General features: G+C 40.5%; 2 protein-coding genes across 2 annotated transcripts in view; both read right to left on the bottom strand.

Annotated features, from left to right (window-relative positions):
• Positions 1 to 18,590, bottom strand: part of LOC109930964 (dynein axonemal heavy chain 8-like) — a 2,199,840-nt gene that overhangs the window by 1,100,645 nt on the left and 1,080,605 nt on the right. The gene's annotated exons all lie outside the window — the stretch shown is intronic.
• The window catches only part of LOC109918465 (dynein axonemal heavy chain 8-like), an 876,900-nt gene continuing 858,923 nt past the window's right edge, over positions 614 to 18,590 (bottom strand). The window contains exons 68-70 of the mRNA XM_048596621.1: positions 14,793 to 14,982; positions 10,344 to 10,465; positions 614 to 901 (exon numbers count right to left, since the gene is read on the bottom strand). Of these exons, the coding sequence (XP_048452578.1) occupies positions 614 to 901; positions 10,344 to 10,465; positions 14,793 to 14,982 (600 nt within the window). The remainder of the gene's footprint in view (positions 902 to 10,343; positions 10,466 to 14,792; positions 14,983 to 18,590) is intronic.

The following is an 18,590-nucleotide window of genomic DNA, read 5'->3' as shown; positions in this document are numbered from 1 at the left end:
GGGTCTAGGCCCAAAACGTCAGCCTTCCTGCTTCTCTGATGCTGCTTGGCCTGCTGTGTTCATCCAGCTCTACACCTTGTTATCTCAGATTCTCCAGCATCTACAGTTCCTACTATCTCTGAGACCATGTGTAACCTGCCCAGTTTGAAATGGTCCTACTTCCCAAAAACTGGTCCCAATGCCCAGGAATCTGAAACCCTCGCTGTTGCACCATTTCTCAGCCACATATTCTTCTGCTATATCATGCTGTTTCTACTGTTACTAGCATATGGCACTGAGTGTAATCCAGAGCTGGCTCATGTCATTATTTCAGTGAAGACCAGGCGTATTCACCCTGAAGGCCTTGCCAATGTTTATTTTGTTGAGACGCTTACAGTTAGTGAAATAATTAAATGTGGAGTTGAGAAATAAGAGAATAAACAATACCATCTCAAGCATCAATTAATTTATTGAATAATGAAATAATGGATTGCTTTTGTGTTGATGAACATTTTTTCTTCTTCTGACAAGTAGATGTAGATTAGATTTGTGCCTTGATATTTAAATTCAGTCACATTACTGTTAAAACATCTTGGTCTAAGACACTTTCTGCGCCAACTGAGCATCTGCTGTTCTACTTGATATCACAGAGCAGAGCTGCCCCTCTCAGGATCCAATGGTCAGGTGGCTGGATTGTTTTCAGGCAGAGGGCAGTAATGAATGTCAGGTCTGTACGTTGTGGTTTCTTATAAACTGGACAGATATACAGTTTTGGATCCTTGGGTGCAGTGGAATTGATGGCAAACATATAAATGACGGGTAGCATTGTAAAGAGGACCTTGGCAGTTGATTCAGTCAGTCGGATATTTCTCCGGTCCCAACCTGCTCCGTCGAGGTAAAGGCCATAAATGTACACTCCCTCCTGCCAGGCAAGCAGACAGAGACTGAATGTTAACAAAATGTAGGAAAAAGATAAAAGCATTAATGTTTAAAGATCAGAGGAAGGTAATTTGCCCAATTTTGTTGTGATACGTTGTCCAATTATGTCTTTGCTGCAGTAGTACAAAACAAACTTTTCCTCTCTCATTCTGAACAGATCATCTTGCATTTTTCTCACATTTATGCAAGTTTTCACAAAAATTATTCAATCGTTTATTGCAATCTTAATTATGCCATGTGACTCTCTTCTTGCCTGGAGTGCAGTAATAACAGCATGCTACTGTTATTTGGTAATATTCCAGAGGCTAATGTGCGAGAACAATGACAGCAGGTAAACTATAAATTAGATTAATTAATAAAAGCATTTAATAATCCTCAGTGTTAGTAACCAGGAAGCTACTGGATTGTTGTAAAAATCTATTCAGTACTATCCAACAAGAAGCCCTGGCAGAAGTACAGTCAATGGGAAATAGAGAGAAATCTTTTCTGCTGGTTGAAGGAAGATAGTGTGGTTGTTAAAAATCAATCATCTCAGTTCTAGGACATCTCTTTAGGTATTCCTCAGGTGTCCTCTGCCCACAACATCAGCTGTTTCATCAATATGCTTTCAACCAACATAATAATGATAGCTAGGGCACAGTAAAGGGAGGGAAAAGACTTCTGGTTTAAAGTGCATTTATTTCAAAGCACAAGGCCTGACTGGTAAGGCAGATGAGGTCCGAGTATGGATTGGCTCTGGGGACTGGGACATTATAGCCATAACAGAAACATAGCTGAGAGAAGGGCAGGACTGGCAGCTCAAAGTTCCAGGATACAGAAGCTACAGACGTGACAGAAGTAAAAGTAAGTGAGCAGGGGGAGTTGCCCTTTTGATAAGGGAGGACATAACAACAGTGCTTAGAGAGTACATTCTTAAGGGGTCATCAAATGAAGCCATATGGTTAGAACTTAGAAACAAGAAGGGGATGGTCATTCTGTTGGAACTGTACTATAGACCCCTAAATAGCAAGGGGGTACTAGAGGAGCAGATGTGTAGAGAGATTGTAGATGCCTGTAGGAATAACATGGTATTGCTTGGAGATTTTAATTTCCCCTGTATTGACTGGGCCACCCAGAGTGTAAAAGCCTGGACAGGGTGGAATTTGTCAAATGTGTGCAAGAAAATTTCCTAAATCAATATGTAGAGGGCCCTACTTGGGGATGGTGTAACACTGGACTTTCTCTTAGGAAATGAGGTCAGGTAAGTGACTGAAGTGTCAGTCTGAGAGGACTTTGGCTCCAGTGACCATAACTCTTTTAGTTTTAATATAGTTATGGAAAAAACATAGGACAGGTCTACAGGTTAAGGTGCTAAACTGGAGCAGGCCCAATTTTAGGGCCATTAGGCAGGATCTAGCAGAGTTCGATTGGGTGAGTCTGTTTGAAGGAAAAGGAATGACTGGCAAATGGGAGTCTTTCAAAAGTTGATATCAAGAGTCCAGTGACAGTATGTCCCTGTTAGGGTTAAGGGGAAAAGCTGGCAGGTTTAGGAATCCCTGGCTGATGAGGGATATTGAGGCTCTGGTCAGGAAAAAGAAGAAGGCATACATTGGGTTTAAGCTATCGGGCTGAAGTGAATACCACACTACAATTCTTCTCAAAAACTTTAAGTAAAAGGATGGCTACAGAGAAAATAGGTCCCCTTAAATATCAGCATGGCTGACTAAGTGTGGAGCCACAGGAGATTGGGGAGAAATATTCATTAAAAATGAGAGAATCATGGATGTTAAGGAAATAAGGGAAACAGATTAACAGAGAGGAGGTGTTTGCAGCCTTAGATTGCATTAAGGTGGATAAATCCCCTGGGCTTGACCAAGTCCATCCTCAGACATTGTGGGAGGCTAGGGAAGAAATTGCAGAGGCCCTTGCAGAGATTTTTGCTTCATCTTTAGCCTCTGGTGAAGTTCCAGAAGACTGGAGGATGGCTAATGTTGTTCCATTGTTTAAGAAATGTAGCAAAGATAAGCCAGGGAACTGTGGGCCAGTGATCCTGACATCAGTGGTAGGCAAGTTATTGGAAAGGATATTGAGGGACAGGCTCAACCAACATTTGGATAGTCAAGTTCTGATTAGGGATAGTCAGCATGGATTTGTGCACGGGAAGTTGTGTTTGACAAATCTTTTAGTGTTTTTTGAAGAAGTAACCAAGAGGATAGGTAAGGGTAGGGTAGTGGATGTTGTCTATATGGACTTTACTAAGGCCTTTGACAAGGTCCTGCATGGCAGCTTAGTCATGAAAGTTAGGTTGCATGGGATCCAGGAAGAGTTAGCTAATTGGATTCAAAATTGGTTCAACGGTCGGAAGCAGAGGGTGATGGTTGAAGGTGGTTTCTCGGATTGGAGGCCTGTGACTAGTGGTGTGCCACAGGGATCAGTGCTGGGAACTTTGCTATTTATTATTTACACAAATAATCTGGATGTGAATGTACAAAGCATGCTTAGTAAGTTTGCAGATGATACAAAATTAGGAGGTATCATTGATGGTGAAGAAGGTTATCAAAAATTACAGAGAGATCTTGATCAGATGGGGAAGTGGGCTGAAGATTGGCAAATGCAATTCATTACCAATAAGTGTGAGGTGTTGCACTTTGGAAAGTCAAACCAAGGGAGGACTTATTACAGTAAATGGTAAGGTCCTGAGGAGTGGTGATGAACAGAGGAGCCTAGTAGTACAAGTACATAGTTGTTGAAAGCAGTATCACAGGTAAGCAGGGTGGTGAAGAAGGCCTTTAGCATGCTGTCCTACATTGGTCTAGGCATTGAGTATAGGAGTTGGAACATTATGTTACAGTTGTGTAAGTCATTGGTGGGGCCGCACTTGGAGTATTGTGTACAGTTTTGGTCACCATGTTATAGGAAAGACATAGTTAAACTGGAAAGTGTGCAAAGAAGATTTATGATGATGTTGCCAGGACCGATCGGCCTGAGTTATAGGGAAGAGGTTGGCCAGGAGAAGACTTTATTACTTGGAATGTAGGAGATTGAGGGGTGACCTTATTGAGATGTATAAAATCATGAGGGGCATAGATAGGATGAATGCATATCATCCTTTTCTCAGGGATGGGGAATTGAAAACTAAAGGGCATAGGTTTAAGGTGTCACGTGGAAGATTTAAGAAGGACCTGAGGGGCAACTTTATGGAGAGAGTGGTGCGTATATTGAATGGGCTGCCAGAGAAAATAGTTGAGGCAGGTACAATAGCAACGTTTAAAAAAAGACATTTGGATATATACATAGATGTGAAGGCTTTAGAAGGATATGGACCAAATGCGAGCAATTGGAACTAGCTGAATGGTCACCGTGGTCAGCAATTTGGGCTGAAGGGCCTGTTCCAATGCTGTATTACTCTATGACTCCATAACTCTTAAGATTGGATTTTCACTAATTATTGCACAATGCTCACTAACACTAGCAACTCTGGTCCTGAAGCAGTCTGTTCTTGTATGCAGCAAAACCTGGACAATATTCAAGGCCTGGGTGATAAGTGAAGGATAATATTTGCGCTTCACAAATGGCAGTTGAATTCCATCTCCAACAAGGGAGAATCCTTCCATATTTTCGATCACATGCGATGGCATTGCCATCACTTAATCTCACAATCATCTCAGCATTCTGGGATTTATGATTAGTCAGAAACTGAACACAGCAATTCATATAAATGCTGCTATGAGAGCAGTTCAGACGCTAGGAATTTTTTGATGAGTAGCTCAACTTCTGGCTTCCCAATTCCTGTTCACCATCTATCGGGCAGAAGTCAGGACTACTATCCACTTGCCTGGATGAGTGTAGCTCGTACAAGATACGAAACAGTCAAATGTAGCTGGGACAAAGTTGCCCAAATATCACCTTATTCCTTATCTCCATTACAAATGAACAGTGGCAGTAATGTGCACAATTTGAAAGATGCACTGCAGTCTTTGACAATTATCCTTCAACAGTACCCTCCAAATGTGATCTCTATGATCTTGATATGCATCTGCTACACTTATTTTGCAAAAATACCACCTACAAATTGCCCTCTAAGTATCGTGAATTGGAACTATATTGACACTCCTTTACTTTTGCAATTGGGTTAGGGCCAGAAAACCACCATTGGGTGTATCTACATCACATGGACTGCTGACTGAAGAAGGCACTTCATCACCACCTTCACAAGGCCAATTATGAAGAGACAACAAATGTTGGACTTCCCAGAAATGTTCACATCTCGTGTACCAACAAAAAAAATCTATATAGAACAGGCTGTTACAGTATGAAATTGATACGCTCATTATGCATTTAATGTTGCATGCCAATTTCTCAATAACTATATCCAGTTTCTATCTACATTCTGCTGAACTCTTCTTTCCAAGCTCCATCCTTACTTACCTGGCTCTTCACTTCTCCCTGGCAATAGTCTGAGAATAAACCAGTCTGTTATCACCCTTGGTGTCATACTGACTCTGAGACAAACTTCTGAACTCATATTAATCCTATCATTATGACCAGCTATTTCATTCTGTATAACTATTGTGAACGTGTATATCTGTTTCGTGGCATTTTTGGAAAGAATACTTTAAATATTGTGGATCATGCATGTTACTACACTGCCCACTCTTGATGGAGAAAAGCTATAAGGTGCTGGGATAGTAGGAACTGCAGATGCTGGAGAATCTGAGGTAACAAGGTGTAGAGCTGGATGAACACAGCAGGCCAAGCAGCAATCAGATTTTCTGAAGAAGTGTCTAGGCCCGAAATGTCAGCCTTCCTGCTCCTCTGATGTTGCTTGGCCTGCTGTGTTCATCCAGCTCTACACCTTGTTATCTCAGCCATAAGGTGCTGGCTGGGTTTTAAACTGGGACAAAGCTGTCCGCTTAATTATTGACTCTCAGGACAGTACTCCTGACCTGACTTGTGCCTTCTAGCTGATGGAAAAGCGAAGTATACTGGATGTAGCAGGGCAAAAATGTTGCATTTGTAAAGAAAATGAGCTGCTTGCCTGGAGACTTGAAGTCAGCAATACTTTCAAGAAATTTGTGAATGTAATAAAAATTACTAGATTTGAACACAGGCAGGGAGCTAACTTGCCAAGAGCAAAAACCTTTGCTCTCTCTTTTCTCTTTTCACCGAAAGTCCTTATCATTGCAAATTTACATTCCTAAAGAAAAATTCAATATCTACACCACCTCCAAAGAAGCTAATTCAGCCAATTAAAACTGACCATCTCAGTTCCAACAGTTAGTGTAGAGAGTGACTTTGGCTAGGACCAAAATTTTGGATACAATCAGTTCATTTATTTTTTCTGAATTTAATTCCTAGTTGGCCAAAATACTTTGAGATGACATAGTGTAGCAAGTGTTGGTCGCTTAAGGAATTTCAGTTCAGTTGATGAGCTAGAGTCTTAGCTTCACACACCGTGACACATCGGGGAGGGAAAGAGTTACCTGGATGCTGTGTTTCAGGAGGCAGTCACATCCCTTAGATTAACTACCCCACATTCAGTCCGTGGTCAGGAACAGGAGGGTGTGAGTACATGCGAGGCAGGTAGAGGGATCCAGGAGGTAGTGCCTCAGCCCTTGAGCTTGAATAACACGTTTGAGACTCTTACCCCCTGTGTGGATGAGAGCAGGGGCTGTAGGGAGGATGAGCAATCTGACCATAGCACCATGGTACAGGCAGCCATTCAAAAGGCGGAAGAAAAGAGAAATGTATTTGTAATCGGGGATAGTATAGTCAGGGGAAAACACACTGTTCTCTGGTCAAGATTGAGAGTGCCAAAGGCTGTGTTGCCTGCCTGGTGTCCCAGGATATCTCATCTGGGCTGCAGTGGAACTTGGAGTGGGAGGGCAAAGATCCAGTTGTCATGGTCCACGTAGGCACCAATGATATAGGTAGAATGAGGAAAGAGATTCTACTGAAGGAATATAAGCAGCTAGGGGCCAAATTGAAAAGCTGGACCAAAAAGGTAATAATATCTCCAGATTAGTACCTGAGCCATGAGCTAATTGGGATAGGGTCAACAAGATTAAAGAGATGAATGCATGGCTCTAAAATTGTTGTGCGAGATATAAGTTAGAATTCACAGTACGCTGGCAGCAATACTAAGGAACAAAGACACTGTTCCAACAGGCTCCATCTAAATCATGCTGGGACCAGAGTCTTAGGAAATCACATAACTAGGGCTGCTGATAGGACACTAAACTAAATACTTGGATGAGTTCAGTTGCATGCAAAATTAGATAATAATGCGATAAAGGAGAAGGTAGGATTCCACATTAGTGATGGGCTGCTTGTTACCAAGAAAACAAAGGGACAGGACAGAATGTGTGCCTGTCATATTGGACCAAAACACCATAAAAGTGTAGAGTAAGTTGTTAATAGAACAAACATAAATGCTTTGTATTTTAAGGCAAACAGCATTCAGAATAAGGTAGATGCAAATTGAGGTAAAAGAATATCATTCTGGGAACATTCAGGGATATTTGACTTCAGATAGTCAGGAAGAATGGAAAAGGTGGTTGGGTAGCATCATTAATAAGGGATGAAGTGAATTGAGGGACAAATTAGGCTCAGATGATATAGTCCATCTGGACAGAGATAAAAGAAAGCAGTAAGGGAAAGAAAACATTGGTAGGAGTAGTACACAGACCCCAGACAGTAACCATTCTGAAGGAAAAGCAAATAATAGGAGCATGTAAAAAGAATAGAACAGTAATTATGGGTGACCTTAATCTTCATTTTGATTGGGTTAATCAAATTGGAAACAATATCCACGTCAACATATTCATGGAGTGCATGAGGCATAGTTTCCTAGAGTGATATGTCATGGAGCCAACCAAGGAGCAGGATACCTTGGATCTGGTAATGGGTAATAAGGTAGGTTTAATAAATGACCTTGGAGTAAAAGATCTCCAGAGGAAGTAACATGATAGAATTTAATAGTCAGTTTGACAGCATGAAACTTGGGTCATAAATGCGTTTAACTTAAATAAAGGGAATTACAATTAAATGAGGACAGAGTTGGCTAAAGCGAACTGGACAGATAGATCAGCAGAATGACAGTAAGCAAGCAGTGACAGACATTGCAGGATGTAATTCATGACTCTCAGCAAACATAAATCCCAGTCTTTAGGAAAGAAAGGGAGGTTTAAACCAACCATGGCTAACCAAGGAAGGTAAAGAAATTATAAGGTTGAAAGATAAAGCATATTAGCAAGCAAATGTCAATGATAGCCCGAAGACTGGGATCAATTCAAAATCCAGCAAAGGAAGTCTAAAAAGATAATAAAGAGACAGAAAATAAACTACAAGAGCAAACTAGTGAGCAACATAAAAACAGAACACAAAACTTTCTTTAAATATGTAAAACAGAAGATACAGGTCAAAGTGAAAACAGTCTGCTTAGAAAATGAATCTGAGGAGATGGTTATGGGAAATGTCAGAAGAGTTAAAGATATATTTTGAATCAGTCTTTATGGTGGAAGGTACTTTGAACATACCATTAATTTTAATTAATATGGAGAAGGAATCAAGTACCATCACTGTCAGGAGAGAAGTAGTATTAGACAAGTTGTTTGGGCTAATTAAAAACTGAAAGAACTGCGAATGCTGTAAATCAGGAACAAAAACAAAGTTGCTGGAAAAGCTCAGCAGGTAAGGAAAGGAAAAGTAAAGGAAAAAACAAAGTTAACGTTTTGGGTCCGGTGACCCTTCCTCAGTTCTGAGAACTGATGACCCAGTTCTGAGGAAGGGTCACCGGACCTGAAACATTAACTCTGTTTCTTCCTTCCCAGATGCTGCCAGACATGCTGAGCTTTTCCAGCAACTTTGTTTTTGTTCCTGTTTGGGCTAAAGGCAGATAAGACCTCTGGCCCTGATTGCTTGCATCCTAAGATCCTAAAAGAGGTCGCTACAGAGATTGTGGATGCATTGCTCGTAATTTTCTGAAAAGCATTAGATTCTGGAGAATTCTAGAGGATTGGAAAACTGCGAATGTTAGAACTCTATTCATAAAGGAGGGAGGCAAAAAGTGGGTAACTGTGGGCCAATAGGTCTACCTCTATTGTTGGAAAGGTATTACAAATAATTATTAAGGAAGTGTCAGCAGAACATTTGGAAAATCATAATCTATAAAGCAGAGCCAGCATTACTTCATGAAAAGGGAAATCACGTCTGGCTAAGTTGTTTGAGTTTTTCAAGGTAGTCTCAACCATAGTAGGTATAGAGGAACAATTAGATGAGTTTTATTTGAATTTCTGGAAGGGTTTCGACAAGGTACCTCACAAAAGGTTAAATCATACAATAACAACTCACATTGTTGGAAATAGTATATTGACATGGATAGAGGGTAGACTAATGGGCAGGAAACACTGGGGCTAGGCATTCGTTTTCAGATTGGTGACCCGTAACCGGTGGGCTTCTGCAGAGATCAGTGCTGGGACTGTAACTGTTTACAATATATGTTAATGACCTGGAGGAAAGAAGCAAATGTACTGTGGCCAAATTTGTAGACAACACAAAAATAGGTGGAAAGGCAAGTTGTCAGATTGAATAAACAGTTTACAGGAAGATATGGATAAGTTAAGTAAGTGGGGAAAAGTTTGGAAATAGAGTCTAATGTGGGAAAATGTGAAGTTGTTTAATTTAGAAGGGAGAAGAAAAGAACAGAGTATTATTTAAAGAGAGAAAAACTGTAGAAAGCTGCAACAGACTCAGAAAACTAGCACACAGGGGCAGCAAGTAATCTGGAAGGTTAATGGAATGTTGGCCCTTATTTCAAGGGGTGCGGAATATAAGAGTAGGGAAGTCTTACTGCATATGTACAAGGTGCTGGTGAGACCATATCTGGAGTACTGTGAGCAGTTTTGTTCCCTTATTTAAGGAAATATATCATTTCGTTGGAGGCAGTTCATAGACGGCTCAGTAGGATGATACCTGATATGGATGGATTGTTTTCTGAGCAAAGGCTGAACAGATGGGGACTCTACTCACTGAAAGTTCAAAGAATGAGAGATGATCTCATTGAAACATATACGATGCTTAAACGGCTTGATAGGATAAATATTGAGAGGATGTTTCCCACACGAAGTTTAGGACCAGAGAGCATAGTTTCAGAATAAATGGGTGCCAATTTATTACAGAGATCAGGGTGAATTTCTTCTGTGTAGTTGAGAGTCTTTTGAACTCCGTTAAACAATGAGCTTTGGTGGCAGAGTCCTTGTGTGCAGTTGAGGCTAAGATGGATAGACTCAGTAGAGGAATCATGCATTATGGGGAAAATGCTGGAAAGTGGATGATAAATGCCAGATTAGCTTAACCGTGACCCTATTGAACGGTGGATCCTGACTCAAGGGGCTGAACAGCCTATTCCTGGTCTATTTCTATTGGTATTATTCATTTATACTAACCGGGGGTGGTATTTTGATCTCCTCTTTCATCAGTTTTGTTACTTCGTTGTGTAGAGTGACACTGTCCAGCGCCCAGCCTTTATGTGCACGTGTGACCTCCTGTCTCATAGCGGTTAAGAATCCTGTGTACAAAATAAACAGTTTCTTTTATTTTATTTTTATGCAAAAAAAAAGTCCACTTGGTAAATTAGAATTGAATTGTATTTGACTCAGTAGCAAAGAATTGCAAAATATTTATAGTATGTAGATAGAAGCCATTCAGCACAAATGGCATTTGCACTTTTTAAGTTGTTCTCGAGTTTCTGCCACCTGTCTTCATTTGACCCCATAAACATATCCACTGATACCTTTCTCATGTATGTATGTTCGATACATTTCTCCTGACATTCCAATATGTAATTTCAAATCGGAGTAGAAGTATGCTATTTGGCCCCTCAAACCTGCTCCACCGTTCAGAAAAATCATAGCTGATTGGTGTGTTCCAAATTCCATGCTCCCAACCATCCCCAATAGTTTTTTATTTTCTTTCTAACCAGAAGCTATCCACCTCTGCCTCTACCTTGAAGACACAAAATAGGACTACTTGCATGCCAACCAGCATAAGCAGCAAGCAATAGACCGAGCTTAGTGATCCCACAACCAACAGATCAGATCCAAGCTCAGTAGTCCTACTACATCTAGTTGTGAATTATGGTGGACAATTAAACAACTTACTGGAGATGGAGGTTCCATAAGTATCCCCATCCTCAATAATGGGAGAGACTAGCACATCAGTGCGAAAGATAAACCTGGTCAGCATGGACGAGTTGGGCTGTCGGGTCTGTTTCCATTCTGTATGACTCTATGACTCTAAATAAGGCTGAAGCTTTTGCAACAACCTTCAGCCAGAAGTGCTGAATGGGTGTTCCAACTTGGGAATTGTCCAGAGGTCCCCAAATCACCAAGATACCAGCCTTTAGCTAATTCAATTCACTTCATGTGTTTTCAAAAAAACAGCTGGAGGCACTAGATATTGCAAAGGCTTTGGGCCCTGATAGCATTGTGGAAATAGTACTGAAAACTTATGCTCCAGATCTTGTCGCATCCATAGCTAAGCTGTTGTAGTGCAGTTAACACAGGCATCTACCTAACTGTAGAAAATTACCCAGGTGTGTGCTGTATACAAAAAGCAGGACAAATCCGCCCCAGCAATTCCCTACTCATCAGTCTACTATCGATCATCAGCAAAGTGATGTCATCAACAATGCTACCAAGTAGCACCTCCTCAGCACAACCTGCTCACTCACGCCCAGTTTGGCCACTCAGTTCCACAACTCATTACAGGCTTAGTTCAAATATGGACAAAAGAGCTGAATTCCAGAGGTGAGGTGAGAGTGACAACACTGATGCCGGTGCTGTAATGGTATTAAAAGGCATGGCTAGGGGTGTGGTAAGTTCTGCAATGTTGTCAGGACCCATAGCCTTTGCTATATATCCAACTGTTTCTTGATATCATTCTGTGCCCACAGCTCTCTATGGCAAAGAATTCTGAAGACTCATAATTAATGCTTAGTAGCAGTAAGGTATACAATCTACAAGATGCATGGCAGAAATTCACCAAGGAGTTGTAAACAGCACCTCCAAATTCACAACCACTTGAATCTGCAAATATTTGTTGTTCTTCTGTCCTTCTGTCAGTTATATAAGAAATTTTTGACTGAGGAATCAGACTGATGTAGCACAGTGATGTGTGTCAATAAAGGACTTTTTTTTCTGGGAAGAAGGATTAGTCATAGATTTAAAGCACAGAAAGAGGCCCTTCAACACATTGTGTCTGCACTGGTCATCAAACATTACTCACATACTTACTCAATCACTCATTCATTCATCTCGTCTGGAGAGAGAATTCAGACTACATTCACTGCACTGAACAAATTCCTTACATACAAGAAGTTCTGCTGTTCCTTTGGCTGCCATCCATCTGCATCCCAGCTCCCAGGAAAAGAATTACTATAAGATCAACCAACTGACAGATTCCCAATTGGACACTGGTTCGCTGAATTGTAAGTCATGTTAACTAATACACGCATCTTTGATTTTTTAAAAAATAAATTCATAAATTGCAACTTCCTTCCTTTCCTCCTGTTTCTTTCTACTTTGGACACATGTTTGTGTGATTGAAGTAGTGAAGCAATTCTCCCATGTTTTCGATGTTTCATTAAATGAAACATTAATTTAATTTCATTTTATAGGTTTTGGTGTAGCTTATTTCTGAGATTAAAACTGAAAAAAATGCATTTTGGGGAACACCAAATGGTCTAGGTCAGTATGGAATGGAATAAAAAGGGAAAGAAGTAAATCAAATAATATTTCTCTGTCTCAAGTGTCAGAAGGGAAAAGCAATCATAATTTAAATTGATGCCATTCGCTCTTTGTCCATGACAGAATTCATTGCTTTGCTTTTTCTTTCTTTGTGTGTTATTGACTTTGATTTTTATTGCTAGAAGTACCTTCGTAACATCTTGTGATTATATCTAGCATCTGACAACTATAGTAATTAGGTTGCAAAAATAAAACTTATGGTCTACTGAGCCAGGTTTCAGTCTGGAATATCTCTTGTCCAATAGTTCCATCATAAAAAAAAACTGGTGCCCTTGGCAGGATAGAAATTTGGTAAGAGGCATCTGTGACTCTTTTAAACTAACAAGCGTGTTTAGGTATTCAAGTAAAAGCAGGAAAAGCTCATCAGGTCTGGCAGCGTCTGCGAAGAAAACATCAGAGTTAATGTTTCGGGTCCAGTGACCCTTCCTCAGAACTGTTGTGGCATATTGTGAAATATTACCTTAGGATTAGGGTAAAAGTTCGGCACAACATCATGGGCCGAAGGGGCTGTACTGTCCTCTGTTCTATGTTCTATGTTCTATTACATGGATTGTAATTTCAAAATAGCCTTAACCATTGTTAAGACTTTTCTGAGAGTGGAAGATGTAACAGTGGATTATTTGAAATGATGAAACCTGGAGCACAGTGTACTAGCCACTATATGTAAGGATGTAAATATGCAAACAGTCTGAGAAAGGTTACTAGATATATAGATAGAAGACCAGAAGGCCATTCAGCCCACTGAGTCTGCTCTGATAGTCTATAAGATGATGGCTGATCTGATGATCATCAAGTCAGTTTCCTGCTTTTTCCCAATAATCCTGGATTCATAGAAACTTAGAAAAACATAGCAGCAGAAGTAGGCCATTCGGCCTTTAAGCCTGCTTCACCATTCATTATGATCAGGTCAAAAGTCTCTTCCAGCTTTTTCCCCATATCCTTTAATCCCTTTAGCCCCACTTGGAATAATGTGAGCTGTTGTGGGCACTACACCTCAGGATAGTATATAATTGCCTTGGAGAAAGTACAATGTAGGTTTATAACAATGATACCTGGACTCTGAGGGTTAAATTATGAAGAGATACTATACAAGTTAGGCCAGTTGTCTCCAGAATTTAGAAGGTTTAAGGGGTGATCTGATTGAAGTCTTCAAGACATTAGGAGCAAAAGACACGGGAGATAAACTATTTGCACTAGTTGGGGATCCCAGAACTTAGGGGTACAGTCTAGGAATTAGGGCCAGACCATCAGGAGAGATTTAGTGAATATAATCCTAATCAATTCAACTTCTCCTCACACGGCAGTCCCACCATCCGTCTGGTAACCATCTACAGCAAGAACATCCCTCCTCAGATAAGGAGACCAAAACTGCACATAATATTCCGGGTGTGGTCTCACCCATGCCTTGTGTAAGTGCAGCAAGACATTCCTGCTCCTGTACTCAAATCCACTTGCTATGAAGGCCAACATACCATTTGCTTTCTTCACCACCAGCTGGATCTGCACTCTAACCTTGAGTGATTGGTATACAAGGACATCCAGGTCTTGTTACACTTACTGCTTTCTCAATTTATAGTAATTCATATCATAATGTGCCTTCCAGTTTTTGCTCCAAAGTGGGTAGCCTCACATTTCTCCACATTTTACTGCATCTGCCATTCATTTTCCCATGTGCCTAGCTCATCCAACTTGTCCAAATCACAGAAACAACAATAATAACATAATTTATTTTCTAATCTTTTGAAGTTTAAAAAAAGCCAATTGTAAGCAGGAGTGTATCAAAGTCCAATTGGGAAAAGGAACATAATTTTACACACTAACATCAATAATATGTATCTACATACATTGTTGTTAAGAATTATTTCAAAGAAACAAATCATTTTGTTAATGGTCATGTATTGTATAAATGTACTATTGAATGTAGATTCCTGATGATGAGATTTGATCATTAAAGAAAGTTATATTTTCAAAATAGTAGCAGACATATGATTGTAATTTGCAAATAGTAAATGATGCAAAGCACATTGAGATAGCACTGGTTCCTGCCTAGTGTTAAAATATGCTGTTCTTTAGATGACTGGTACATACCCTGGGGATTAAAGAATCCTGGCATCCAAAATACATTTGGCCTTCCCTCAAATATCCAGGAAGAAAACTGTGCATTTCTCTCTAGGAATTCTGTGAACCAAAATCCCAATGTAGAAGAATCCCAGGAAATCCTCTTCCAAACCACAGGGACTCGGGCATTATACATATTATCCAAGGCATCTGTTAAGTTCTGCAATGGGAAGGACAGTTAGTATTGTACTTAATACACAATCATGGTAGAATTTAACATTAAATTTTAAGTGAGAAACATTGATCAGAAACAGCTACAATAAACTTAAATAAAGGTCTTTATGAAAGAATTGGTGCTGAGTTAGTTGGAGTGGACAGGGAAGGGTGATTTGTAGAAAAAATGGTTGAAGAACAATGAACGTTTTTAAAAATAATTCGCAAAATGAATGGCAAATGCAGTAAAATATGGAGAAATGTGAGGCTATCCACTTTGGAGCAAAACCTGGAAGGCACATTATGATATGAATGGCTACATATTGAGGAAACAGAATGAGGCCTGGGTGTCCTTGTATACCAATCACTCAAGGTTAGAGTGCAGGCCCAGCTGGTGGTGAAGAAGGCAAATGGTATGTTGGTCTTCATGACTCACAGCCAAGATATATCCCAGTGAGGAAGAAGATTCTAGGAAGGGGATAAACCAATTATGGTTAATCAGAAATGTAAGGATAACATGAAAATTGTTGCGATACATAAAGTTATGAGGGGCATAAATTGGATAGACAGAAAGAAGCTTTTGTCCTTGATGGAGGGATCAGTCTATTAGACTAGACGGGATTGAGGTTCATAAGGAGGAGGTGTTAGCAATTCTGGAAGGAGTGAAAATAGATAAGTCCCCTGGGCCGGATAGGATTTATCCTAGGATTCTCTGGGAAGCTAGAGAGGAGATTGCAGAGCCTTTGGCGTTGATCTTTATGTCGTCATTGTCTTCAGGAATAGTGCCAGAAGACTGGAGACTAGCAAATGTTGTCCCTTTGTTCAAGAAGGGGAGTAGAGACAGCCCTGGTAATTATAGACCAGAGAGCCTTACTTCGGTTGTGGGTAAAGTGTTGGAAAGGATTATAAGAGATAGGATTTATAATCATCCAGAAAGGAATAATTTGATTAGGGATAGTCAACACGGTTTTGTGAAGTGTAGGTCGTGCCTCACAAACCTTATTGAGTTCTTTGAGAAGGTGACCAAACAGGTGGATGAGGGTAAAGCGGTTGATGTGGTTTATATGGATTTCAGTAAAGCGTTTGATGAGGTTCCCCATGGTAGGCTATTGCAGAAAATACGGAGGCATGGGATTGAGGGTGATTTAGCGGTTTGGATCAGAAATTGGCTAGCTGTAAGAAGACAGAGGGTGGTGGTTGATGGGAAATGTTCATCCTGGAGTTCAGTTACTAGTGGTGTACCTCAAGGATCTGTTTTGGGGCCACTGATGTTTGTCATTTTTATAAATGACCTGGATGAGGGCGTAGAAGGATGGGTTAGTAAATTTGCGGATGACACCAAAGTTGGTGGAGTTGTGGATAGTGCAGAAGGATGTTGCAGGTTACAGAGGGACATAGCTAAGCTGCAGAGCTGGGCTGAGAGGTGGCAAATGGAGTTTAATGCGGAAAAGTGTGAGGTGATTCACTTTGGAAGGAGTAACAGGAATACAGAGTACTGGGCTAATGGTAAGATTCTTGGTAGTGTGGATGAGCAGAGACATCTCGGTGTCCATGTGCATAGATCACTGAAAGTTGCCACCCAGGTTGATAGCGTTGTTAAGAAGGCGTACAGTATGTTAGGTTTTATTGGTAGAGGGATTGAGTTTCGGCGCCATGACGTCATGATGCAGCTGTACAAAACTCTGGTGCGGCCGCACTTGGAGTATTGCGTACAGTTCTGGTCACCGCATTATAGGAAGGATGTGGAAGCATTGGAAAGGGTGCAGAGGAGATTTACCAGGATGTTGCCTGGTATGGAGGGAAGGTCTTATGAGGAAAGGCTGAGGGTTTTGAGGCTGTTTTCGTTAGAGAGAAGAAGGTTAAGAGGTGACTTGATAGAGACATACAAGATGATCAGAGGATTAGATAGGGTGGACAGTGGGAGCCTTTTTCCTCGGATGGTGATGGCTAGCATGAGGGGACATAGCTTTAAATTGAGGGGTGATAGATATAGGACAGATGTCAGAGGTAGGTTCTTTACTCAGAGTGTAGTAAGGGCGTGGAATGCCCTGCCTGCAAAAATAGTAGACTCGCCAACCTTAAGGGCATTTAAATGGTCATTAGATAAACATATGGATGATAATGGAATAGTTTAAGTTAGATAGGCTTCAGATTGGTTTCACAGGTCGGCGCAACATCGAGGGCCGAAGGGCCTGTACTGCGCTGTAATGTTCTATGTTCTATGTTCTATGATCAATGACCAGGGGACATAGATTTAAGGTAAAGGGCAGAAACTTTAGAAGAGATGTGAGAAAAATCTTTTTCACCCAGAGTTTGGTGGAAATGTGGAACTCACTGGCCGTTATAGTGGCACAGGCAGTATCCTCATAACATTTAATAAGTATTTAGATATGCATTTGCAATGCCAAGGGGCATACAAGGTTCTGGGCCAAGTGTTCAAAAATGGAACAAAAACAGAAGTTGCTGGAAAAGCTCAGTAGGCCTGGCAGCGTCTGTGAAGAAAATATCAAGAAAATATCAGAGTTAACATTTCGGGTCCGGTGACCCTTCCTCAGAACTGCAACTTAGAACTGAGGAAGGGTCAACAGACCCAAAATGTTAACTCTGATATTTTCTTCACAAATGCTGCCAGACCTGCTGAGCTTTTCCAGCAACTTCTGTTTTCATTCCTGATTTACAGCATCTGCAGTTCTTTCATTGGAAAATGGAATTAAGTTAGTTGGTTGCTTCTGATTGATGCGGATTTGATGAGCTGTAGGGCCTATTTCTAAGACTCAATGAAAGAAAAAAGAATACAGTGTGGCAAAGATTAGTGGTAAACCAGAGATTGGGAATAAGTTTAAAAATCAACAATAATAAGTAGAGGAAATAGACATTGAGGGTAAATTAGCAAATAATATCAAAATGGGCAACAAGAACCTCTTTAGACATATGAAAAAGAATTCAGAGCACAGGCACTTCAGTGAACGAGAACGCCCAAATACTGAGGAACCAGGAAATAGCAGAGGAGTTTAATAAATACTTTGCATCAGTCTTCATAGACCATCGCAATAATAATATTCTGGAACTACTAAATAATCAAGTGGCAAAAAGAGAAAAGGACCTAAATGGAATAAGTATCACAAGAGAGAAAAATGATAGGGAAACTAATGGGACTAAAGGCTGATAAGCCTCCTGGGCCTGATTGGCTTGCATCCTAGGATTTTAAGGAGGAAGCAGCAGGTACAATGGATTCACTGGTAATATTCTCTCAATTCTGGATATGGAGGTGCTGGTGTTGGACTGGGCTGGACAAGGTCAGAAATCACATGACACAAAGTTGTAGTCCAAATAAACCTGTTGGACTATAACCTCGTGTCTTGTGATTTCTGACCTTCGATTCTGGAAGTTTCTGCAGGAGTTCCAGAGGACTAGAAAACCGCCATTTAAACAAACTTATTCAAAAATGGAAAGAAGCATAAGAAGATAATTAAAGGCCAAATAAGATTTGTCACTTAGACAATGTTACAGCCTATTATAAAGGATGCAATAGCGGAGTACTTAGAAAAATAATACAATATATAATGAGTTTCAGCAAGTAGAGTCAGCATGGCTTCGTGAAAGGGAAACCATGTC

The sequence above is a fragment of the Rhincodon typus genome, chromosome 5 (assembly GCF_021869965.1).
Source record: "Rhincodon typus isolate 14 chromosome 5, sRhiTyp1.1, whole genome shotgun sequence".
In the NCBI taxonomy this organism is placed as follows: Eukaryota; Metazoa; Chordata; class Chondrichthyes; order Orectolobiformes; family Rhincodontidae; genus Rhincodon; species Rhincodon typus.
Note: the sequence above shows the minus strand (reverse complement) of the source record. Positions and strands in the feature narration are given on the sequence as shown.